Source organism: Zasmidium cellare, assembly GCF_010093935.1.
Source record: "Zasmidium cellare ATCC 36951 unplaced genomic scaffold M409scaffold_18, whole genome shotgun sequence".
Lineage (NCBI taxonomy): Eukaryota > Fungi > Ascomycota > Dothideomycetes > Mycosphaerellales > Mycosphaerellaceae > Zasmidium > Zasmidium cellare.
Genome location: NW_022986962.1, coordinates 575,333 through 594,364, shown reverse-complemented (window position 1 = coordinate 594,364; position 19,032 = coordinate 575,333). Strand labels below are relative to the sequence as shown.

Genomic DNA, 19,032 nt, shown 5'->3' with positions numbered 1-19,032 from the left:
AACTGACCTTCAACCACCCTTCTTCAATACACACACCACAACATCAGGCGTCAACTGTCTTCACCCTCCACTCATCCAAGATTTCCACCGCCAGCGTCAACGAAGCTATATCGCTATGGACGACGAAGCAGAGGCGAAAGCACATGTCGACGACCTCAGAAGGCGGCGGCATATTGACGATACCAATGGCGTTCAAGGCGATGCTAATGCTCGAAGTCTTGCCAGTGCTATGGGCATGCTTTCGTCCCAGCTCTATACCAAGCCGACCCATTTCATTCTGGAGATGATCCAGAACGCAGACGACAACACCTACGCCCCCGGAACAATTCCAAAGCTGACCATGATCTACCGAGAGGATGGATACGTTTTCATCGCAAGTAACGAATTGGGATTCTCGAAAGATAATGTCGCTGCCATCTGCGAGATTGGAAACAGCACCAAGAAAGTGAACGGGTCTCAGAAAGGTTATATTGGGGAGAAGGGCATTGGCTTCAAGTCTGTCTTCACGGTCGCTGATACAGTATGGGTATCGTCTGGAGCATTCAAGTTCAAATTCAATCGCGACGGACTTCTCGGCATGATTGTGCCAATCTGGAGTGACTTCAAAGCAACGAAAGCAGTCGAAGAGCAAACAATGTTCTGTCTCCAAATACCAGACGAGAAGAATCAGAGAGAGGTGCGAGGAAATCTGCTCTCTCTTGGCGCAGAACTACTTTTGTTTCTGAGAAAGCTGAGGACAATTGATGTGAAAATCCTGAGCGCGGACGAAACGGACATCATTCACGAATACTCTCTCCACCGCGATGACGAGGACCATGGCACCGGATTCACAACAACACATCTAGTTCGGAGAGATCTGGCGCCAGAACCGAAGACAGACCAAGAGACGCTGGCAGTCTTTCGGAGCACCAAGTACGATATGCCTGCGGAACCCAAGAGAGAGGGCATCACAGAGTCTGAAATTGTCATGGCCTTCCCGATGACGAACACCACGAAGACGTATCGCAAGACATACAACTATCTGCTCATTCGTGATTACGGGTTGCCATTCCTACTACAGGCCGATTTCCTCCTCACGGCCAGCCGCCAAGACATCATCGAAGGAGATGCTTGGAACAACGCACTCAAGAGCCATGCCCACGTGCTGTTTGTCAAGGGCGTAGAGACGTTCAACAAAACGGGGATATCTGACACTATTGCGTCAGTCAAGTACCTCTGGCCTAAGTACGCCATGGGCACCCACAACCCCTCTGGCACCTTTATGGACGGCTTTCTGAAGTCACTGCAAAGCTATTTACGCCATCAACCGGTGTTGGAGTCCCAGCGTGGGGATCTGAAACCACCCAAGTCCATGGTCTATGTTCCCGAAAGGTTCTGTGACGACGCTGGGCGCCCATTGTTGAGCGATCCTGAGTTCCTCGGCAACTTCGTCGCTCAAGAATACTCAACGAACGACGTGAATCGGCTGGGCGTCAACCTTCAGAACATCAAGGATTTCTGCAAGCTCCTGGAATACATGCCACCGGACGTAATCCATCAGAAGCCGGCGTCGTGGCATTCAAGGCTTGCGAGTGCACTGGTCGAGGCCAGCGACAAGTCGCTAAAGGAGATCGAGATTATACCTCTTCGAGGAGGACGATGGGTCAAGCCCAGCACATCGTCCGTTTACTTCCCCGATCGCGGGCAGGTCGAAATCCCGGATGGCATTGAGTGCCTCGTTGTGGACGACGAAGCAGCAGCCGATCAGTCCAGAAAGAAGCTGTTCCTGAAGCTGGGCGTTAAGACAATCACGAACGTGGCAGTATGCAACTTGATCATCCAACGCCACAGGTCTCTCGGCACGCACGATACGACTCTGTCACCCGAGTGTCTCGCTGCTCATGCTTGGTACATATGCATGACGGAGAACTTCTTAGGGATCAACCTCTCGGGTCTAAGACTGGCGAAGCAGGGAGGTGGTCTAGCTCCTGCTCGCCAGTTATACATGGACGGACCGGACACTAGCTTCAAGATGAGCCAGTTCTTTCCACCCACGGGCTCGGGCTGTAGCTTCATCCACCCCGTCTATGTCAACTATGGCGACTCCTGCCACCGACCAAGATGGAATCGCTGGCTGCAATTCAATGCCGGCGTATCCGCACTGCCTCGCCTGGCGGATGCTCTCAACAGCAAGATAAGCATCACGCCCGACTTTCGACACTTGATTGATACCCAGCCAAGCTCGGTCTGGATGGCTCTCTTGAGGGACAATTGGAACCATTACTTCTCCAAGGAATCCCCAGAGTCTTTCGATCTAGGGAGCGAAATGGTCAACTGCAAGAACGGCCGCCGAAAGGAGCTCAGCGCAACGTACTTACCTCGCCGTGCTATCTGTGGAGACAAGTTTGCCGCCTCGCTGGTCGATTTCGTCGACGTTCAAGACCCCGAGCACACCGGTTGGGACAAGTTTCGGTCCTTTGGACTCAGCACCGAGCCAGACCTTGGACTTTGCCTCGACATCCTACGAGCGGCTTCCAGAGACACATCCTCTATGACGCTGGGCAAAGAGTATGTAATCTCATTGTTCAAGTCCATTGAGGCTGAGTCGTTGGACGACGCAGACGAGATCAGGTAATATGTCGTCCATCCCTGGCTCACAGATCCCAAAGCTAACGCAAACAGGTCGATCTTCCAAGAAGAGGCTCTGATTCCCATCGAAGACGGGAAGTCTACCTCTTGGATGATACTTGACCAATGCCGTTGGCACGCTCCAGCTTGCCTGGCACAACTGACCGCACTTGACCAGCGCTTCCCGTCTCTAAAGGACTTCTTCTGTGTGACCCTCCAGGTTCACAATGCTTCGATCGGCGATATCGTCAAGGAGCTTCGCCACCACGCTGGAAATATGAACGGCGTTGACAGCCTTCGGGCTTTGCTCCTCTACCTCAGCGATTGCCTCGTTAACGAAGACCAGGCTGATGAGCATGTTCCGAAGCTGCTGCTGAAGCTGCAGACCCAACAGATCTTTCCGGTCCAGCGGTCGAGCGGACAGTGTCGTCTTGCTTCGGCACAGGATCACGATTGGTTCATCGCAGACCGCGGTCGCATCGAGCAATGCTTCCGTGGGAAAGTGTGGCTACTTGATGCCAGTGATTCGGACGTCAAGCGTTTGGCGCCGGTCTTCAAGACCTTGGGACTGCTTGACTTCTATCTGTCTAAGAGAGTGATCGAGCAAACGGAGTTTACTGATGAGCCAAAGCCTTGCAAGAATCTGACCCGGTATCTACAAGGCAAGGCAAGATTTATCTCCTTGTAAGTCGTACTCTCCAGGCCCCTGGAAAGCACTATCTGATCACTTTCAGGCTTGTCGACGAGGAGAGCCAGAAGACGATCCAAAAGCATATTCAGAGGATCCAAGTGCTCGCAAGCAACAACATGAAGTTGCGCCGCTACGTCCAAGTCAACGGGAAGACCATCTACGGCACCGACGAAGTCGGCAGGTTTGTCCTAACGGAATCCCCGCCGTTGAAGCTGTACTGTGCAGAGTCAAACGTCGCCAGCAAAGACCCACCATGGGCGTTCATTCAACCTCGACTTGCTTACATGATGAACCTCCAGCCATCGAGACAACTTGTCTTGACAAATATCCTGACGACTTCAAGCCACAGCATGATCAAAGACCTCCTCGAGCGTGCCGGTCTATGGAAGGACGACTACATCCCGGAGGCTCTGCCTGATCAGGACGAAGACGACGACGAGGAGTTCTCACAGCTAGTCGCTAAGTCTGAACAAGTTGAGACGAAGCCCAAGATCAAGAAGGAGCGTCGAGAGCCCACAGCAGCTCCGACACCAGCTGGGAAGAACTCCAAAGCAAGATCATCGATCGCACCAACGTCGAAGCATACAAAGCCCATGACCGACAAATCATCATCACCGTCTACCAGTTTTCCACGGGTAAAGTCCAGCGTACCACCGCAAGGCCAGCAACCTCAGCACCCTCCAGCCGGATACGAACCAGCAGAGTCTCACGAATCCCGCCTGATCAACTCGATCGTCGCCGCGGCCGAGACATACGACATCAACACCGCCACGCTGATCGAAGCCTCACCCGGCGGCGACAGCCAGCAAATCTCCGCCCTCGACCTCCTGCAATCCTCCTTCGCCGTAGTCAAATCCGAAGCCCAAGACCCCGACACCCAATTCCACAGCGAGCTCTTCGTAAGTCTCCCCTCCCTCCCCATCCCTCGAACCCGCACACTAACCCCCTTCGCAGATCTACACCCTCCTCCGCGAAAACTTCGAAGCGCTCCAAACAAGCTGGACTTCCCCCAACCGCACGCGCTACAACCTCCCGGCCTTCCACCCCAACCCTAACACCCCCAACCCCTCAACCTTCACAATCTCCTACCCCCCCACCGTCCAACAACTCACCGCCCACCTCGCGAACCACAACATCTCCTCCGCGAACGACTGGCTCGGCGAACCCGTCACGTACCACATCGACGTGCATGCCTCCTCCAGCTCCAGCGAGGATGATGCCAACGAGCCCTTCGCGTTCAGCAATAAGCAGGTCGATATGGCGAGGGCGTGGATGGAGAGTGGGAGGGATGTGCATCTTCTTGTAAGGGTGCAGGGGGTGATGGGGACGCCAAGGGTGAGGGTTTATGTGGAGCCGCTGAGGTTGGTTGTGAGGGGGATGTTGGAGGTTGCGGCTGTGGGGGGGTATCTTTTGAGGGGGGTTTAGGGTGGGTGTGGTGGAATGAAGGGGGTGAGGGGACTGAAGACTTCACGTGGCGACGACTTTTCCTTGGTTCTTTGTATTTCTAGCGACTACGACTACGACAGAACACGACACACAGACTAAGATGACATGAACTGTATATTAGCAACAACCTCAAGCAGAATGAATCAAAACGACGGATGTGCATGAAAACAACACTCTCACACACTACAGAAACATCACTTTCATCTTCAAAACATCATATCTCATATACCGCTATGCTAAAAACGCTCCTTCATCCATCCATTCATCCATCTGTCGTCTTTCATCCCAAACCCACACCCCACCCTTCCCTACACCACACAAAAACCTCACCGTCCATACTCCAAACTCGGAATAATCACCGGCCCATACTTCATCGGCTGCCCAAAAGCCCCCTCGCCCTGCACCATAAAATCCGCCGCCAGACTCAACCTCCCTCCCGCACCACCCCCCGCACCCCCCGCACTTCCACTCCCGCCAAAAGCCCCCTGCACAACCTCCGGATCATAAGCCACACAAGCCAAATAATTCCTCCTCCCCATCAAGCGCCTCAACTCCCTCGGCCGCCCATCGACATCCGCAGCAAAAATCTCCATCATATCCTCCTTGGTGTCCGAGGGGGTGCCGATCGCGGAGCGGTGCCCGTTGGCGGGGATGTAGAGTTGCTTGTTGTTGTGCAGCATGCGGATGACGTAGGAGGGCGAGGGGGCGTTGACGATGGAGGAGGTGATGAGTTGGTACATGGTTTTGTGGTCGGAGGGTTTCGAGGGGTCGTGCACGAGGCCGGCGCCGCAGACGTTGACGCTGCCGGAGAGGAAGGTCATGCGCAGGGATTTGTTGTGGGAGATGCCTTGGAGCGTGCGGATTATGTAGGTGCGTTCGAGGTCCTGTCATGATTTGTTAGTGAGGTGCGTAAAGAAGTGGGTGTTGTGGCTTACGTACCTTGGAGTCGTGAGTCCAGAGGTCTCGTAGCTCGTCGAGCATGTCGATGTCGCCGAAAGGACTTAGAACGCCTTGCATGAGCCCTGACTTGCCAACTGCCTTCTTGATACCGTCAAAGCCAGAGTTTACTGCTCCCTTTGCTCCGACTATTCCTGCAACGCCACCCGCCACCTTACCTAGCATGTTGAAACCTCCAGTCACCGCCTTCTTACCAGTTGCCACTGTATTCGCTACCTGCTCGACAGCTTCCAGACGCGGGTAGATGATCGGTACGGGAAGCAGCCAGATACAGTGCTGCACACTTGGCGGCAATGTGGCGACCTTGGGGAAAATTCCTTGGTAGGTCGGTCCTGCCATGACTTGTCGTTCACCTCGCTCGCTTCTGGTGTCTGGGCCTACAATCACCACATTCGGTCCAAGGTACTTGATGAAATGCCATCCCTTGCCCGTTATGGTGAAGAGGTCGATATCGTTCGAGACATTTCGCAAGATCTCGTGCGTGGTGTGATGCTGGAAGAGTAGGTACATCTCGATACCTATCCGACCAAGATTCTTGAAGACATGACTTTCTTGCATGTATTCGGGATACGAGCCATAGCCGTCAAAGATGTCGTGGTCGTCCAAGCAGCAGACGTGCGGTATCTGTGCGAACCCTTCCTTCACTGCCGGCTGGTCGAAGTGTGAGGTGTAATAGTGGAAGTAAGCGTGCGTGACATCCTCTTCCATCTTTGCAGTCCATTGGGCAGTCTTGCGATTCTCCTTACCGCTGATCTGCGTCCACTGCTTCAATGCTGGGATGTCCTTCCACAGGCGATCAGCATAGATTTGACCGCCCAAGCCAACTTGGGCATGGAAGCCACCGCATTCTTGGTGTTTCAGTAGGACATCCTTCCACATCAGAGGCATGCCACCAAGTTTCGATCTGTCATTTGCCGACACATTGATGGCGAAGTCGTTGCCAGAGTGGGCAATGAAGCGCCAGCTGCTCTCATTCTTTCCAGCGACAAGGAACTCGTAACGAGTGCAGCCGAGGTGTGAGGTGATGGCGTAGGTCCATTTGGCAGCTCCACTGTCTTCCATTCGCAGATCCACATCGTACCTGTAGAAGATCCATCTTTGATGTGAGTGGATGGGATGTGCTTTCAATTGTCGAGGATTCGGGCTTAGGTCCAGTGACTGATGGATGTGGATCGTAGGTGGCTGAGTTGCCGCATCGCATATCAGCAGAATGCTCCCAAGCCAGAGACCTCGTTCAAGATCCATGTTCGTGTAGCGAAGGTAAGGTCCAAAGTAGACCGCATTCGACGGCTGAATCTTGTACATGTCCACACCAGCACTTGGAGGTGGACCTGTGAATCCTGTCGCTGCGGGACTTGCCATGGAGTTCATGGACATCATGCTCTGTCGATCGTAGCTTGCCATCTGCTGCACTGGGAAGCCAGGCGATGCAAGAGGCTGCTTGAAGACTGAACCGACAGGACTTGCCACTGTCGGGACTGGACTTGTGGGCTCCTGGAGGTTCAGTGGAGTTGGTCCTTTCGGGAACTCCCATTGCGTTGATTGTGTTGGAAGGTGGATGTAGTAGTACTGCCCAGAATTGTTGTCAAGATGAGCAATCCATCCTTCTGGAAGAGGAGGCGGACTTGCAGGGCCAGATGGACCCGGTTGGCCGGGCTGTTGTGCCGCTGCTTGATTCGCTTGCGCGACGTTGACCGGTGTGAGTCCATGAGCAGCTGGTGAGGCACCGTTCTGCTGCGATGGCTGAGGCGAGGCACCGTTTTGACGCTGAGTGTCATTGGCGAATGCAGGATGTGCTCGAACGTTTGGATCCGTCGGCCTTCGTCCCTGATCTGCGCCAGGTGCGGCGTTTGGGCTGGCGTTATTCGCGAACCTGCCCTTTTCGTTGGGATACTGCGAGTGCGAAGAACCAGCAGCAGGCGGCGAATACGCAGGGGGCGGCTCGTCATTCAAACTCATGCTGTTCACCCCAGCTTCGATGTTTGGACTCGTCGATGGTTGTGGAGGGCGTGGGTAGCTGGGCTGACGATCTCGTGTTTGTGAGGGTACATCAGAGCCTCTGGACGCCACCTCTTCAGTGCCTTGGAACGTGATCGGCGGCCCGTGAGGCGCTGATCCAGGCTGCTCAGTAGGACTCCATCTCCCACTCTGCTGCTGTTGAGGTTGTGCGTCCGCCGCTCTCGTTGGCTGGGGAGCGGCATAATGAGCTCTTCTTGCCGCAGCAGCTGCACTCTGCGCTTGCATCTCATTGAGTGTGTTCTGCCCTGGTATTCCAGACGCCGCGTATCTTGCTTCAATCCCTGTCAACCCGCTTGGCGGCTGATCGATCGGTGTCTCAGGTGGAGGCGGTGAACCTCTGGACGCTCTCGTGGTGGATGTGGATGCAGTACTGCTCAATCTATTCACTCCTGCCGGATCTGGTACATGCATTCTGTTCTGCGCCAACACGGCTGCCGCACTTGTGCTCGCTGGTGGTGCTGCACCTAGCGGAGGTGGATAGAACTGTTGCTGATAATCTTCAGTCTGATTACTCGGCTTCCGCTGCGGTTTCACCTGAAACAAGCCTTCATCGTCGTCGCTCTTGTGGGGTGGCTCAGGCCCGCCTGGTGAATCTGGGGGAATGATGTTCTTGGCCGGGGTGCCTCTCCTCTCTGCCAGCCTCGACGAGTGGCCTAACGTAGGCGACCCGCCATAGCCACCTGCTGTTGGTCTATTCGGATCGTTCGGCGCAAACCGAGGCCTTCCACTGTGTCCACTCCCTTCAGAAGACATGCTTCCCGTCCTGACTTGAGGGGGCCCCGTGGCCCTCCCCTCTTCTGCCAGCTCTTGCGGTGTGCCTGTGCGACTCGGGGCCTTCGCGCCTGGTACTGCTCCCGGCGTTGGCTGTCTTCGTGCTCTGTCGTCTGGATATGGCAGCGGGCCGGTGGGTGGGGGTGAGGTGGGGGCGCCGTATGCAGCGCTGCTACTGGGAGGGACTCGGTACTGGGCCCATTGCTCTTTGGGCTCTGGCTTGGAGGATTGCGGCGACGGCTGCTTGTTGATGCGCAGGGGCTGAGGCGTTTCAGAGGGGTTGGCCTGAGGAGAGTCGGGTTTCAGGAAGAGCTCCTCGCGGTCGTCTTGGGCCATGCTGAGGTCGCCGTCGCTTCCAAAACCGGTTTATATGGGAGAGGTCGCGCCTGCGGCTGTGGGACACGCGGGTGAGTGAGTAGATGCAGCTTCCCTGCGCTTCACGTGCGGCTGTCGGTCGACGTCACCGTGCGACTTGCAAGCTCCCAGTCCTTCGAGCGGATGATGTTGGTGACTGGGGAAGGGAAAGAGATGTATGCTGTGGAATGAATACTTGCGCATGTACTTGTCTCTACTGCTGCTACGCTACCTCGAAGCTCGCGCTGGCGGCCCAAAGGTGGTTGCGTAGCGAACCTGTAAGCGCGTGGTTGGAGGTGTAGGCAAAGTGACGTGGATCCTGCACTGAGCCTCTCTGCCTCGCGATTCGTCCCTCCAAGCGCCAGCACAACCCTTGGCGTGAATTGGATATCCCGCACCTCCTTGGCCTGGCCGCGACCGCCGTCCATCAATCAATGGCATGTGCCTGCATTGGCTTCTGTACGGCAGATCACGGTCGAAACAGGTCGGATCGCGGCTGGTGTTGGCAGAGATGGAGATTTGATCGGAAGACAGAAGGTGAGGTCAATCGGCGTGCCTGAGGCATCAACGCTAGCTTTCTCCAAGACGCCTTCGATCCCACCTCAAAACCTCCTTCACACAAGACTGAACACGGTTCATCGTCCAGATCTTGGGGCAGCATATGGTATGGTACCTGAGCAATGATTTCGAAGCAGTGACGGCGAGACAATCTCCGAGGATCTAATCTCATCATCGCCTTCCCACAATACCACAGTGTCTGTCGTCCCAGCTTCAAGACCTGTTCAACAAAAGGCTCTCGCTGAACAACCCCCATTTAAACCGAGATCCGCTGCATTGGCAGTATCAACGACTGCCAGGAAACACTTCATCGATCATTTGTTTGGACAGTTTTTGACCGGTTTCGGTATTCGACCGCTATGTCGAAGGCATGCTTGGCAGATATGTCCCACGTACAGTCTTTCATCTTCCGCCGACTGAAAGGAGATTTTCGTCATCACAGCCATCGACTGCGAGATGTTGTCGATACGATTCATTATCGGACTGCAGGCCCCTGCGTCAGTCTGAGCTTGACAGCCGATCCTGCCGCGGAGCGTGCCCTCCCCGTCTTGCCCGTTCGCCGGCGTGGAAATTGTCAACTTCACCCACTTCTTTTCCAGTCGTCAATACCATCTATATACTGGGAGAACATCTAGCACGCTGTCAGCCATATAGCAGTGCTGAATCGACTCTAATTTGGCATCTCCGAGGCATAGCAGTCAGAATATCTTCCAAGTGGAAAGCTCGAGGATAAAACCAGCGACGAACGTTGAAAAGCATCGAGCTTTGGCAGACGTTGGTCTACTAATGCACGACAGAACTCTCCTATCCCACCTAATTCCGACCTCATGTCGGTCTGATTGGGCGCGAGATAGATCAAAAGGATAGTTTTATTCCCAATGCGTCCTATGTCGTGGGGTAAGTGCAGTATATCGAAACTCTGATGATATCCAGCCACGCCATACTTCAAACCGCCTCTCCCCTTTCCACTGCATTTGTGCAACATTCCCAACCCTACAGCCGAGCTACCATACCTTGAACGACAGCCTCGGGTCCAGCTCACCTCGTATATCGCGCATTTGCTATTTCCAGAACCCCCCAAGGCCACTCCTCGAACATCCGGCTTCCAGGATCCCCGGGTCAACAACGATGCTGCTGGTAACTTGGCGCCTCAAACCTCAGCATCTCGTTTGAAGTTCTTCGTCTGCTCGATTGCTCCACCATCAACGTATGTCGGCGAACCTGACGATCCCCAATGGTTATTCCACACCTTTCGCGGTGGTGACAGACACCGATCATGGAGCCTGGATCATCATCGCAACGGCGCTGGGGCTTTCTCAGATACTGCTGTTCGCTGGCATACGCGCCTTTGTGAAATGTGTTATCAATCCGGGACTGGCCTTTGATGATACGATGGTGTTCACAGCGACCGGATTCGCCGTCATTCAGTCAGCCCTCGTACTGGGAGCCTGTCACGCTGGACTGGGCCGATCAGCAGAACTCATATCGTCCGGCGACCAGGAGGCTCTTCAGAAGCTGTACTACGCAGCTAGTCTGTTTTTCGTCCTGTCTCTTGGGCTCTCCAAGGCATCAGTGGCCATTTTCGTCCTTCGACTGGCGCCTTTCGATCCACATCGCCAAGTAATAAAAGCTCTCATCATCGCAATCCTCGCCTGGACCCTCGCCCTTCTTCTTGCGATCGCGTTGAAGTGCAATCTCTCCCACCCTTGGACAGTGCTAGACGAACAGTGCAGCGGTCTCTTCCTGCGTTGGGGCATTCTGGAGGGCTTCGGCTGCTTCTTCGAACTCGCCATCTTCGGGATTGCGATCTGGCTGGTCAGTGGTCTGCAGATCAAGCAGCAGAATGTTATCACGGTGATCGTCATGTTTGCGTTTCGCTTGCCGTTCGTAAAGCTACCCTTAACATTCTGTATCATAATTAACGTCTTCACAGCGTCATCCTGTTCGTCATCCTCCGCCTAAGAAGCTTCGACCAGTCCGGTTTCCACAAAGACCCAACGCTGCGCGAGGCCAAAGCAATCTGCTGGACACAAGTCGAAATGGACTACTCAATCATTTCAGCGACGATCTTGATCCTCCGCCCGCTCGTGAGCAATCTGGTGACCCACTACGGTGGGCAAGGCCGGACGGGTAAAGATAGCGACGAGGCTTACCAACTGCACCTACTTTCCGCAGAGGCGCAGAGCAGACGAGGAACTGAAGGGACCATCGTCACCGGAGAGACGCGTTCGGACAGTGTGCCGAGCGGTATTGATGTGTATGCGGCTATGAGTGGAGCTCAGCCGACTGCTGGGCCGAGTCGTTCGAGAACGGTGGAAATACCTTCGACGGGTCTGCCTTGACCTGATTCCGCGGATGCGATGCCCTAGGACATATTTGCAACTGTGATTGACGAATGGCTGGTCGTCAACGACGTGCAATTACCGTCTGTATGAGGTTCAAACCACCAAGCGGATAGCTGCATGCAAGGCCAAGCCCAGCCTGAAAGAAGTCATGCAGAAGCTGGTATCCGTGCGGGATCAATCAAACAAAGGAATGCATTCGGCATGCTTGGTTGCCCCTTGCGTCGCCTTTTATCTGGTCGCCTTCCATCCTCCAAATGGACACAACCAACTCCATCTCACCAACACTAACACCGCCAACATGTCCCGGGAAGAGTACACCCCACCAGACCTCACGGCCAAAACCAACAACAACCCCTCGACCTCCACCAACAAGAGACCCACTACCACCAACGCCTCTCCCTCCTCCTCCAGTACCGCCGCCGTCGCCGCCCCCTCCTCCCCCACCGCCCCACCCAAACCCCCCACAACAACCCTCCGCTCCATCCTCGACCTAGGCATCGACTTCTCCCGCGACGACCGCGGCGGCCGGCGCCTCCGTCTCAACGAAACCTACGACGCCTCCCGGCCGCAGTACTACCACACCAGCACGACGCGCGAGGACGAGTGGAAGAAAGTGCAGTGGGAGTGCGCCGAGTGCACGGCGACGTTCCGGTTTGGGCCGACGGATTATCTCCGGTGTCGCGAGTGTGGGGAGTGTTGTGCTTTTTGGAAGGTGAAGGATTATAAGCGGTGAGTGTTTTTTTTCTTTTTGGGGGAGGTTTGTGGGGGGTGGGAGGGGGGAGGGGTGGTTAGGGGTGGGTGCTGAATTGTGGATTAGGATCGATATTGGGTATCGGACGTTTTTGGCTCGTTGAGGGGTGGAAGGGGAGGATGTCGGGGTTGGGATGGATGTGGAGTGGTGGGTTAAGTAAGAGGTGTAAGATTGCAAGGGGAGCGAAGAATGAAGAGATGCGCATGTGTTAGAAGCAGACCTGTCAATGTGAGAAGGCAGGTTAAAGGAGAACACGATTCACGCTTCATATCCACTTATGATTCAAATGCTTCAAGGTTCTACTACCGTCAGATTTCACTATCAACAATTTGAATCTTAGTAAGTGGAGCAAAGCAGACCCCCTTGACATCGCACATAAGTCCGTACATGAGTCTACAAGTTGCTAAGTATGTACTCCACTAACAGTACCCTCCTCGAGATCGACTATAGTCGGCTACGTTAGCTGTAAGTAGGGTTTCATCGATCCTCAAGCTAGGGAGCATACTCTATCGAGGTCGGATTTGGATACCGGACTCCCATCGAAAAGGTCCTTGAGTCCCGGAGCTGCGGTATCAGAATTATGATTCACCACCACCCGATCGACAGCTCTGGATAGAAGCAGTTGTGGAGATCTTGCGGGTGGCAACAACTTCGCATTCATCGCCGTCCAAATTTACCTCCAAATCTGGCATTCTTGCCGCATGCGACCATTCTCTACTTTCTCAATCTCTTTGCACCAGTGATCCGGCGCCGGAAGCTCTTAGTCGAATTGCGCTTCCACGCACAAGGCTTGCTCTAGAGTGAGGCTGGCTGGCACTGCATTTTGGGGAGAAAGCCATCGTCCAGAAAGTCTTCGCCCAGGTTCTCGATGGCAAATTCCAATGTGAATCCGCCAGGAGGAGCCTCGATTGTCTCGCTCTTGCGATCGCCAGACCCGTCCGCAACCCTGCGCAAAAACTCACATGAGCGTAAGCGCGGTTGGCTGAGCAGTGATCGGCGCCAGGAGGCATCTGGGTGACCGAAACTTGGCGAGAGCGGACGGTGCAGGACGAGATCCCGCAAAAGTCGGATGTATATCGGGTGGTAGCAAGTGATATTGGCATTGGGATTGATAAATTCCTCGAAGTAGTAGCGGTATTTGGTTTGCGGTATCTTTCGGGGGTATATCGGGGCGATGGGTTTGAAGAAGAGCGCCTGCTGGATGGGGGTGGATCCATTCACGACCGCCTGCCACTGGCGGCAGACTTGCTGCACAGTGACGAGAAGATGCCTTGGTGGCAGCTCCCTGAAGATCATCTCTGCAAGCTCAGGCGTCGAGAAGACTTGATCTCTGGCAGGTGAGTCCATGGCGGTGTTGATGTCCTAGGAGATGATCAGTTGCTGTGGAAGGCATGTGCCAGACTCATAAACATACGGCTTTTGTGTCATCCTCCATCTTGCACGAGTCTGCCTTGTTGCAACCGCAATTGTGCGTGGGACGAAAGACGAGAGGGAGTGGAAGCTGTTCTGAAGTGGATTTCTTTTAGTAGGGGGTCTGTGCTGGCGCTAAGAGCAAGAACCCTGCATTCACATGTGAAGGAAGGCACGAGGCACAGCTGAATTGGAAGGAGCAATCAGGTCTTGAAGTGAAAAGTCATGAATAACAGGCCCCCTATCCAGGACCAGACGGCTCGTTGTACTTCCAGGTCCACGATCGAACAGTGCGCCAGAATAAGCTGCATCGTGGAAAGCACCAGCCAACATAGCCCCTCTCTCCTCACACGAACCCAAATTGTGGCCCTCCACCATAGTTCATTGCCGCTTGCACCACCGTCAAAACCAGCAGCCCTTGACTTCAGTCTTCCTTAACTTCCTCAGGACGTCCACATTTCCAAAGAGCCTCGCCATCCACCAAGGCGGACACATCGGCCCAAGAGAGAGCGTGGTAGAATGTGAGGGTCGGACGTCGATCGACGGAAATAGGTACATTGTGCCAAACTTGCAAGCAGGCGTCGTCGTTCCCCACAAGGCGTTTGCAGTTGACGAAGCCAATAAAATGGAATAGACCTGCAAGACCTTGCTTCGTCAAAGAAACCAACAAAATGTGGCGCTGGGCGAAGATGTAGCCGCCAAACTCTTCGCGGATCTGCTTGGACCTCACGAGAAATAGTGGCGGAAGTCTTCTGTTGTAGGGGCGTCTGAAGGGCCAGTATCCAGCGGGAGGTCCGGCATACGTGGGCATGGCCTTGGGCGATGTGTATCGTATGGGCCATGCTTGGGATGAGTGCTCGATGCAATCAGCGGCGATGTAGTCTTAGATGATGTTGCGAATATCCCCCGGCAGATCAAGAAAGCGGAAAGGGGCCGGTTGGCGCGATTTACGGCGAGAGGCTTCCGTGGAAAGGCAGTATGTCTTGAAGTCTCGACGGGTTGATGGGTGCTTTGGAGACTTGGACAGTGTCGACGGAGAGTTTGGAGATTCGATCGGATTTGAGTTCGCGCTCGATGAGACGGTCGGGCTTGCATATGATGGCGTCTGGCTGGTTCGAGCTGTGGAAGGTCGCTGTCGGCGGCGGTGTTGTGTTGGCGTGTCCGCCATTGCGGTCTCCATGATGATATTGTTGCTGTAGCAGGTAGACCGAACGGATAAAATGGAAATTCGCGTGCCCTTTAAAAAGAAGAACTGAATATAACAAAGCTCGTGATTACCTACCTTCAAGTCTCGGATGGCTGCAGGCGGGAGAGGCTCTCAGCTGCCTGTCACTGTCACTAGCTCCAGCCACACCAGGCCTCACATGATTGCAAGCGAATCTCAGCGGCAGAATGAATTCTGATGACAAAGTCTCTCGATCGATGAGGAGAGAAGATGCCAGATGGGTTAGTAAAGTGAAGACGTGAACGTCAGTGTGCCTGAGGACCGTTTTGATGCCAAGAATAGCGCGGACGCCACGACTCGTGCCGCCGACCAATGATGCCCGACGTCCAACTTGCGGACGACGCGCGATGAATTGGCAGACCAGGAAACTCCCGCTCACTCATTCACTTACCACTGGCTCCCACAGCACGCCCCTAGACCGACTTTCATATGCTCGGACCTCGACCGAATGCGCCCTTACGAAGATTCACCATTCGTCGCAGCCAAAACGCCAGCCGTCACCATAGGGCTGAAGCGGATCGACCTCCGGTAGAGATCCGCTAGGAAAAGGACTCTTGTATTCAGTAGTAAGATACATTATTGAGGGAGAGGATACACAATCAGATGCCACCGGCCAGGACACAGGCCGAGTTTGAAGCGCAGGAACAAAGAAACAAGGCAGGCTCCACCCCTCTACCTCCTTACATGTCACCCTTCGCGCCGCATGCACTATGCTGACGAGAATATCCCTCACAGCTCGCCAATTCATACCAGTCCCTCCTTAGCGAATTCTCCTCTCCCGACCTACATAGCGTTGGCAATTACTCTCTGGGCCGACTGATCGGCAAGGGCAGCTTCGGCAAGGTCTACCTCGCCCAGCACAAACTCACCAATGGATCGAAGGTCGTCCTCAAGTCCGCCAAAAAAGACGATGCCAACCTCGCGCGAGAGATCCACCACCACCGACAGTTCCTACATCCACACATCGCAAGGCTTTACGAGGTGATAGTTACCGAGAATTTGGTATGGCTGGTGTTGGAGTTTTGCCCGGGAGATGAGCTGTACAACTACTTGCTCAACCATGGTCGCATGCAGGCGGATAAGGTGCAGAAGATCTTTACACAACTGCTTGGTGCTGTGAGCTATGTACACGCAAAGGGCTGTGTACATCGAGACTTGAAGTTGGAGAACATCTTACTGGATAAGCATGAGAATGTCAAGCTGGTGGACTTCGGCTTCACGAGGGAATACCAGGGCAGCACGAGCTATTTGCAAACATGGTGTGGGACAGTATGTTACAGTGCGCCAGAGATGCTCAAGGGCGAGAAGTATGCTGGAGAGAAAGTCGACGTATGGAGTCTGGGCATCATTCTGTACGCACTCTTGTGTGGAGAGTTGCCCTTCGATGAAGACGACGATGGCGCTACCAAGGCAAGGATCTTGAAAGAGGACCCTCAGTATCCGGAGTACTTGCCAGAAGCTGCTAGAGATCTGATCAAGAAGCTTCTCTCGAAGAGGCCGCTTCTCAGACCGTCCCTCAGCGACATTTTGAAGGACCCTTGGCTTTCCGAGCATGCACCCCAGCAGCAGGAGATACTCAAGCTACAGCAACCAGCGCCATTCACAACACAACTGGAGAAGGATGTGCTCCAGCGAATGCGCAGCGCCGGAGTGGATATCGATATGGTGATTGAGCACGTTCTGGCGCAACGCTGCGACTCTTTGGCCGGCTGGTGGGCATTGTTGTTGGAAAAGGAACAGCGCAAGGAGAGAAGGAAGGAGAGAAAGCGCAAAGAACGTGAGGCCGAAGCCAAGTCAATACGAAGATTGAGCGCTGCTAGTGGCAGGCTCCTTGCTCAGAGTAACCTTGGCGAGATTCACGAGGGAGAAGAGCATGCAATCTCGAATTCTCCACGATCACGAGGGAGAAGGCTGGAGCGTGTTAATGGCAACGCTTTGCAAGCGCCAGATCTTCCGAAGGTCATGGAGACGAAATCGCCGACACCAGAAGGAGAGAAACCGAAGCCAAGTGAGATTCGAGTGTCTGACAGCAGGTCGAGAAGTAGGCCGCGACCGCCGCCGAAGGATTACTCTGGTCAAGTGGTGCGCCCTCGCAGTCATCGAGCTTCATCACGAGGCAGTCAAAGCATGCTTCGCGTTGTTACCAACAATCCCGACCTACTGAGTCCATCATATGTGCCGCCTCCACAGAGAAAGCGGCCAAAGTTTTATCCACAGCCCTTGAAGCAGCAGCTGGCATGGGTGAAGCATTTCTTCAAGGAAGGTACCATCAAGCGCAACAAGTCACCTGCCAATAGCGAGGAGAATAAGAGCAGCCAGAATACCAAGGACGTCCCAAACGGTAAGCCCGGCCAGGAGAGAGGCGATCTTCGACAACTACAGCGCACTTCGACAGCTCCTGGAAACCAGCTCAGACGTAAATCAATCGGTCAGCAACGGCCTGAACTTCAAAGCAGATCTACGGTTCCGGCACGGCCTCGTATAAATACCACATCCTCGACTGGGAGTGGTGCCAGTATCCGAGCAGGAAAACGAGCGAGTCTCAGCCCACACACTTTGACGCCGCACTCGTCCTATCGACGATCGTCAGCTGGACTTCGAGGTCGAAAGTCTACTTCATCTTCGGTCTCCTCGATTCGTAGCACGTATCAAGGTGGCCACCAGCGGACGCAGTCGAAAACGTCGAGCACGTCGAGTGCCTCGATTGCTTCACCATCCGGAATGTCGTCCACGTCAGGGTCTCGGCTCGGCAGGTCACCGCACAGTTCTGTCAAGGTTCTTCCCTCTACTCCCACCAACAGCACTTTTCCCTCTAGTGTCAGGTTCCAGAGGCGACCGCCACCGTCAGACATTGGTACCTTGCCAACATTAGGTACGGAAGCGAAGAGCGCTTTTGGATCGATGCCTCCTCCCTCGTCGCCTGGCTTACCTGTCTTCGCACGGCGAAAGCGGTCCGTCTTCAAAGGACCGATGAGCGGCTCTCCACATGGCCGAACAGCTGGCGCAAATGGCAGCAGGTCTGCCAGTGTGCAAGGTCGACCAAGTGGTGAGATGATGCCAGGTGTCGAAGAAGAAGACGAGGAAGAAGACATGGAAGAGTATGAAGAAGTCGATCACTTTGGCCCAGAGCTACAGATCACGAGTGGCGAGGCACCGTCTGAGATGGAACCTGACACAGAGCCTGTGAGTCCGCTAAGCCCGCTGCCTGGTCAGGAAGAAGAAAACCCACTGGGAGCTGCGAACTCCACTGGCAGCGTACCCCTCACGGCGGAGGCGCTCGCTAAGCTGGGTGAAGAAGAAGACAAGAAGGAGGCTCAGGAGGCTAAGAAAGACCCAGAAAAGGCAGCCTGAACCACGATTGTGATGCTGGCCGGTCCACCTGAGGGCCATCACTGCTTTTGATATTGCGTTTCCAAGCAAGCGCTGTTCTTTTCGAGGCGAAGAATATACATGTTCACTTGTAAAATTACGGCTGGAGGCGTTTTCAGGAGCGTGAGAGAGAGATTCCCCACAACATTGGGTTGGCGTTTCAGAAGACGTTCTTTAGAGGAATGTTGTTAATGTAGTGTATAGAGTGACGTTTGTCTCTTCCTGGCCTGCTCATGGCAATCATTTCCTACAGCATTCGATCAAGGGCTTCGAGCCTGGGATGCCAAGCCAACAATGCCTTTGTTGTTATTTGCATTCCTCGGCAACCACAGGGCAGTCCAACGACATTCCACCATCCAGCCTCCTGGGCCTGGAGGCGATCGCAGAAAGCTCAATCCGTCATTACCAGAGCCCACCCGACAAAGACCTCAATGTCCTCCACGGCTTGCTCCCCATCGATCGTCAATGGACCGCCCACAGACAATCAACAGGACGCCGGATCCGGCAAATACGCCACACAAAGAAGATG

The 19,032-nt window shown here is 54.4% G+C and overlaps 7 protein-coding genes across 7 annotated transcripts; 4 read left to right on the top strand and 3 right to left on the bottom strand.

The window, feature by feature from the left end:
* Nucleotides 1-115: 115 nt before the first annotated feature.
* On the top strand, nucleotides 116-4,723 carry M409DRAFT_23280 (uncharacterized protein; the record flags this gene model as incomplete). Its single annotated transcript, XM_033806719.1, has 4 exons — nucleotides 116-2,610; nucleotides 2,662-3,291; nucleotides 3,342-4,197; nucleotides 4,253-4,723. 4 exons carry the CDS (start codon nucleotides 116-118, stop codon nucleotides 4,721-4,723), a joined length of 4,452 nt encoding a protein of 1,483 aa, XP_033667538.1.
* Nucleotides 4,724-5,070: 347 nt separating this feature from the next.
* Nucleotides 5,071-8,827, bottom strand: M409DRAFT_54974 (uncharacterized protein; the record flags this gene model as incomplete). Its single annotated transcript, XM_033812877.1, has 2 exons — nucleotides 5,071-5,628; nucleotides 5,684-8,827. The coding sequence occupies 2 exons, from the start codon at nucleotides 8,825-8,827 to the stop codon at nucleotides 5,071-5,073; spliced, it is 3,702 nt and encodes a 1,233-aa protein (XP_033667537.1).
* Nucleotides 8,828-10,612: 1,785 nt separating this feature from the next.
* Nucleotides 10,613-11,745, top strand: M409DRAFT_23278 (uncharacterized protein; the record flags this gene model as incomplete). The annotated part of the gene is made up of 2 exons (XM_033806718.1): nucleotides 10,613-11,286; nucleotides 11,337-11,745. 2 exons carry the CDS (start codon nucleotides 10,613-10,615, stop codon nucleotides 11,743-11,745), a joined length of 1,083 nt encoding a protein of 360 aa, XP_033667536.1.
* A 301-nt stretch (nucleotides 11,746-12,046) lies between these two features.
* On the top strand, nucleotides 12,047-12,481 carry M409DRAFT_23277 (uncharacterized protein; the record flags this gene model as incomplete). The annotated part of the gene is made up of 1 exon (XM_033806717.1): nucleotides 12,047-12,481. The coding sequence occupies one exon, from the start codon at nucleotides 12,047-12,049 to the stop codon at nucleotides 12,479-12,481; it is 435 nt and encodes a 144-aa protein (XP_033667535.1).
* An 813-nt stretch (nucleotides 12,482-13,294) lies between these two features.
* Nucleotides 13,295-13,934, bottom strand: M409DRAFT_23276 (uncharacterized protein; the record flags this gene model as incomplete). The annotated part of the gene is made up of 2 exons (XM_033806716.1): nucleotides 13,295-13,861; nucleotides 13,914-13,934. 2 exons carry the CDS (start codon nucleotides 13,932-13,934, stop codon nucleotides 13,295-13,297), a joined length of 588 nt encoding a protein of 195 aa, XP_033667534.1.
* A 399-nt stretch (nucleotides 13,935-14,333) lies between these two features.
* On the bottom strand, nucleotides 14,334-14,720 carry M409DRAFT_54970 (uncharacterized protein; the record flags this gene model as incomplete). The annotated part of the gene is made up of 1 exon (XM_033812876.1): nucleotides 14,334-14,720. The coding sequence occupies one exon, from the start codon at nucleotides 14,718-14,720 to the stop codon at nucleotides 14,334-14,336; it is 387 nt and encodes a 128-aa protein (XP_033667533.1).
* A 1,017-nt stretch (nucleotides 14,721-15,737) lies between these two features.
* On the top strand, nucleotides 15,738-18,485 carry M409DRAFT_66626 (uncharacterized protein; the record flags this gene model as incomplete). Its single annotated transcript, XM_033817020.1, has 2 exons — nucleotides 15,738-15,791; nucleotides 15,870-18,485. The coding sequence occupies 2 exons, from the start codon at nucleotides 15,738-15,740 to the stop codon at nucleotides 18,483-18,485; spliced, it is 2,670 nt and encodes an 889-aa protein (XP_033667532.1).
* Nucleotides 18,486-19,032: the final 547 nt, after the last annotated feature.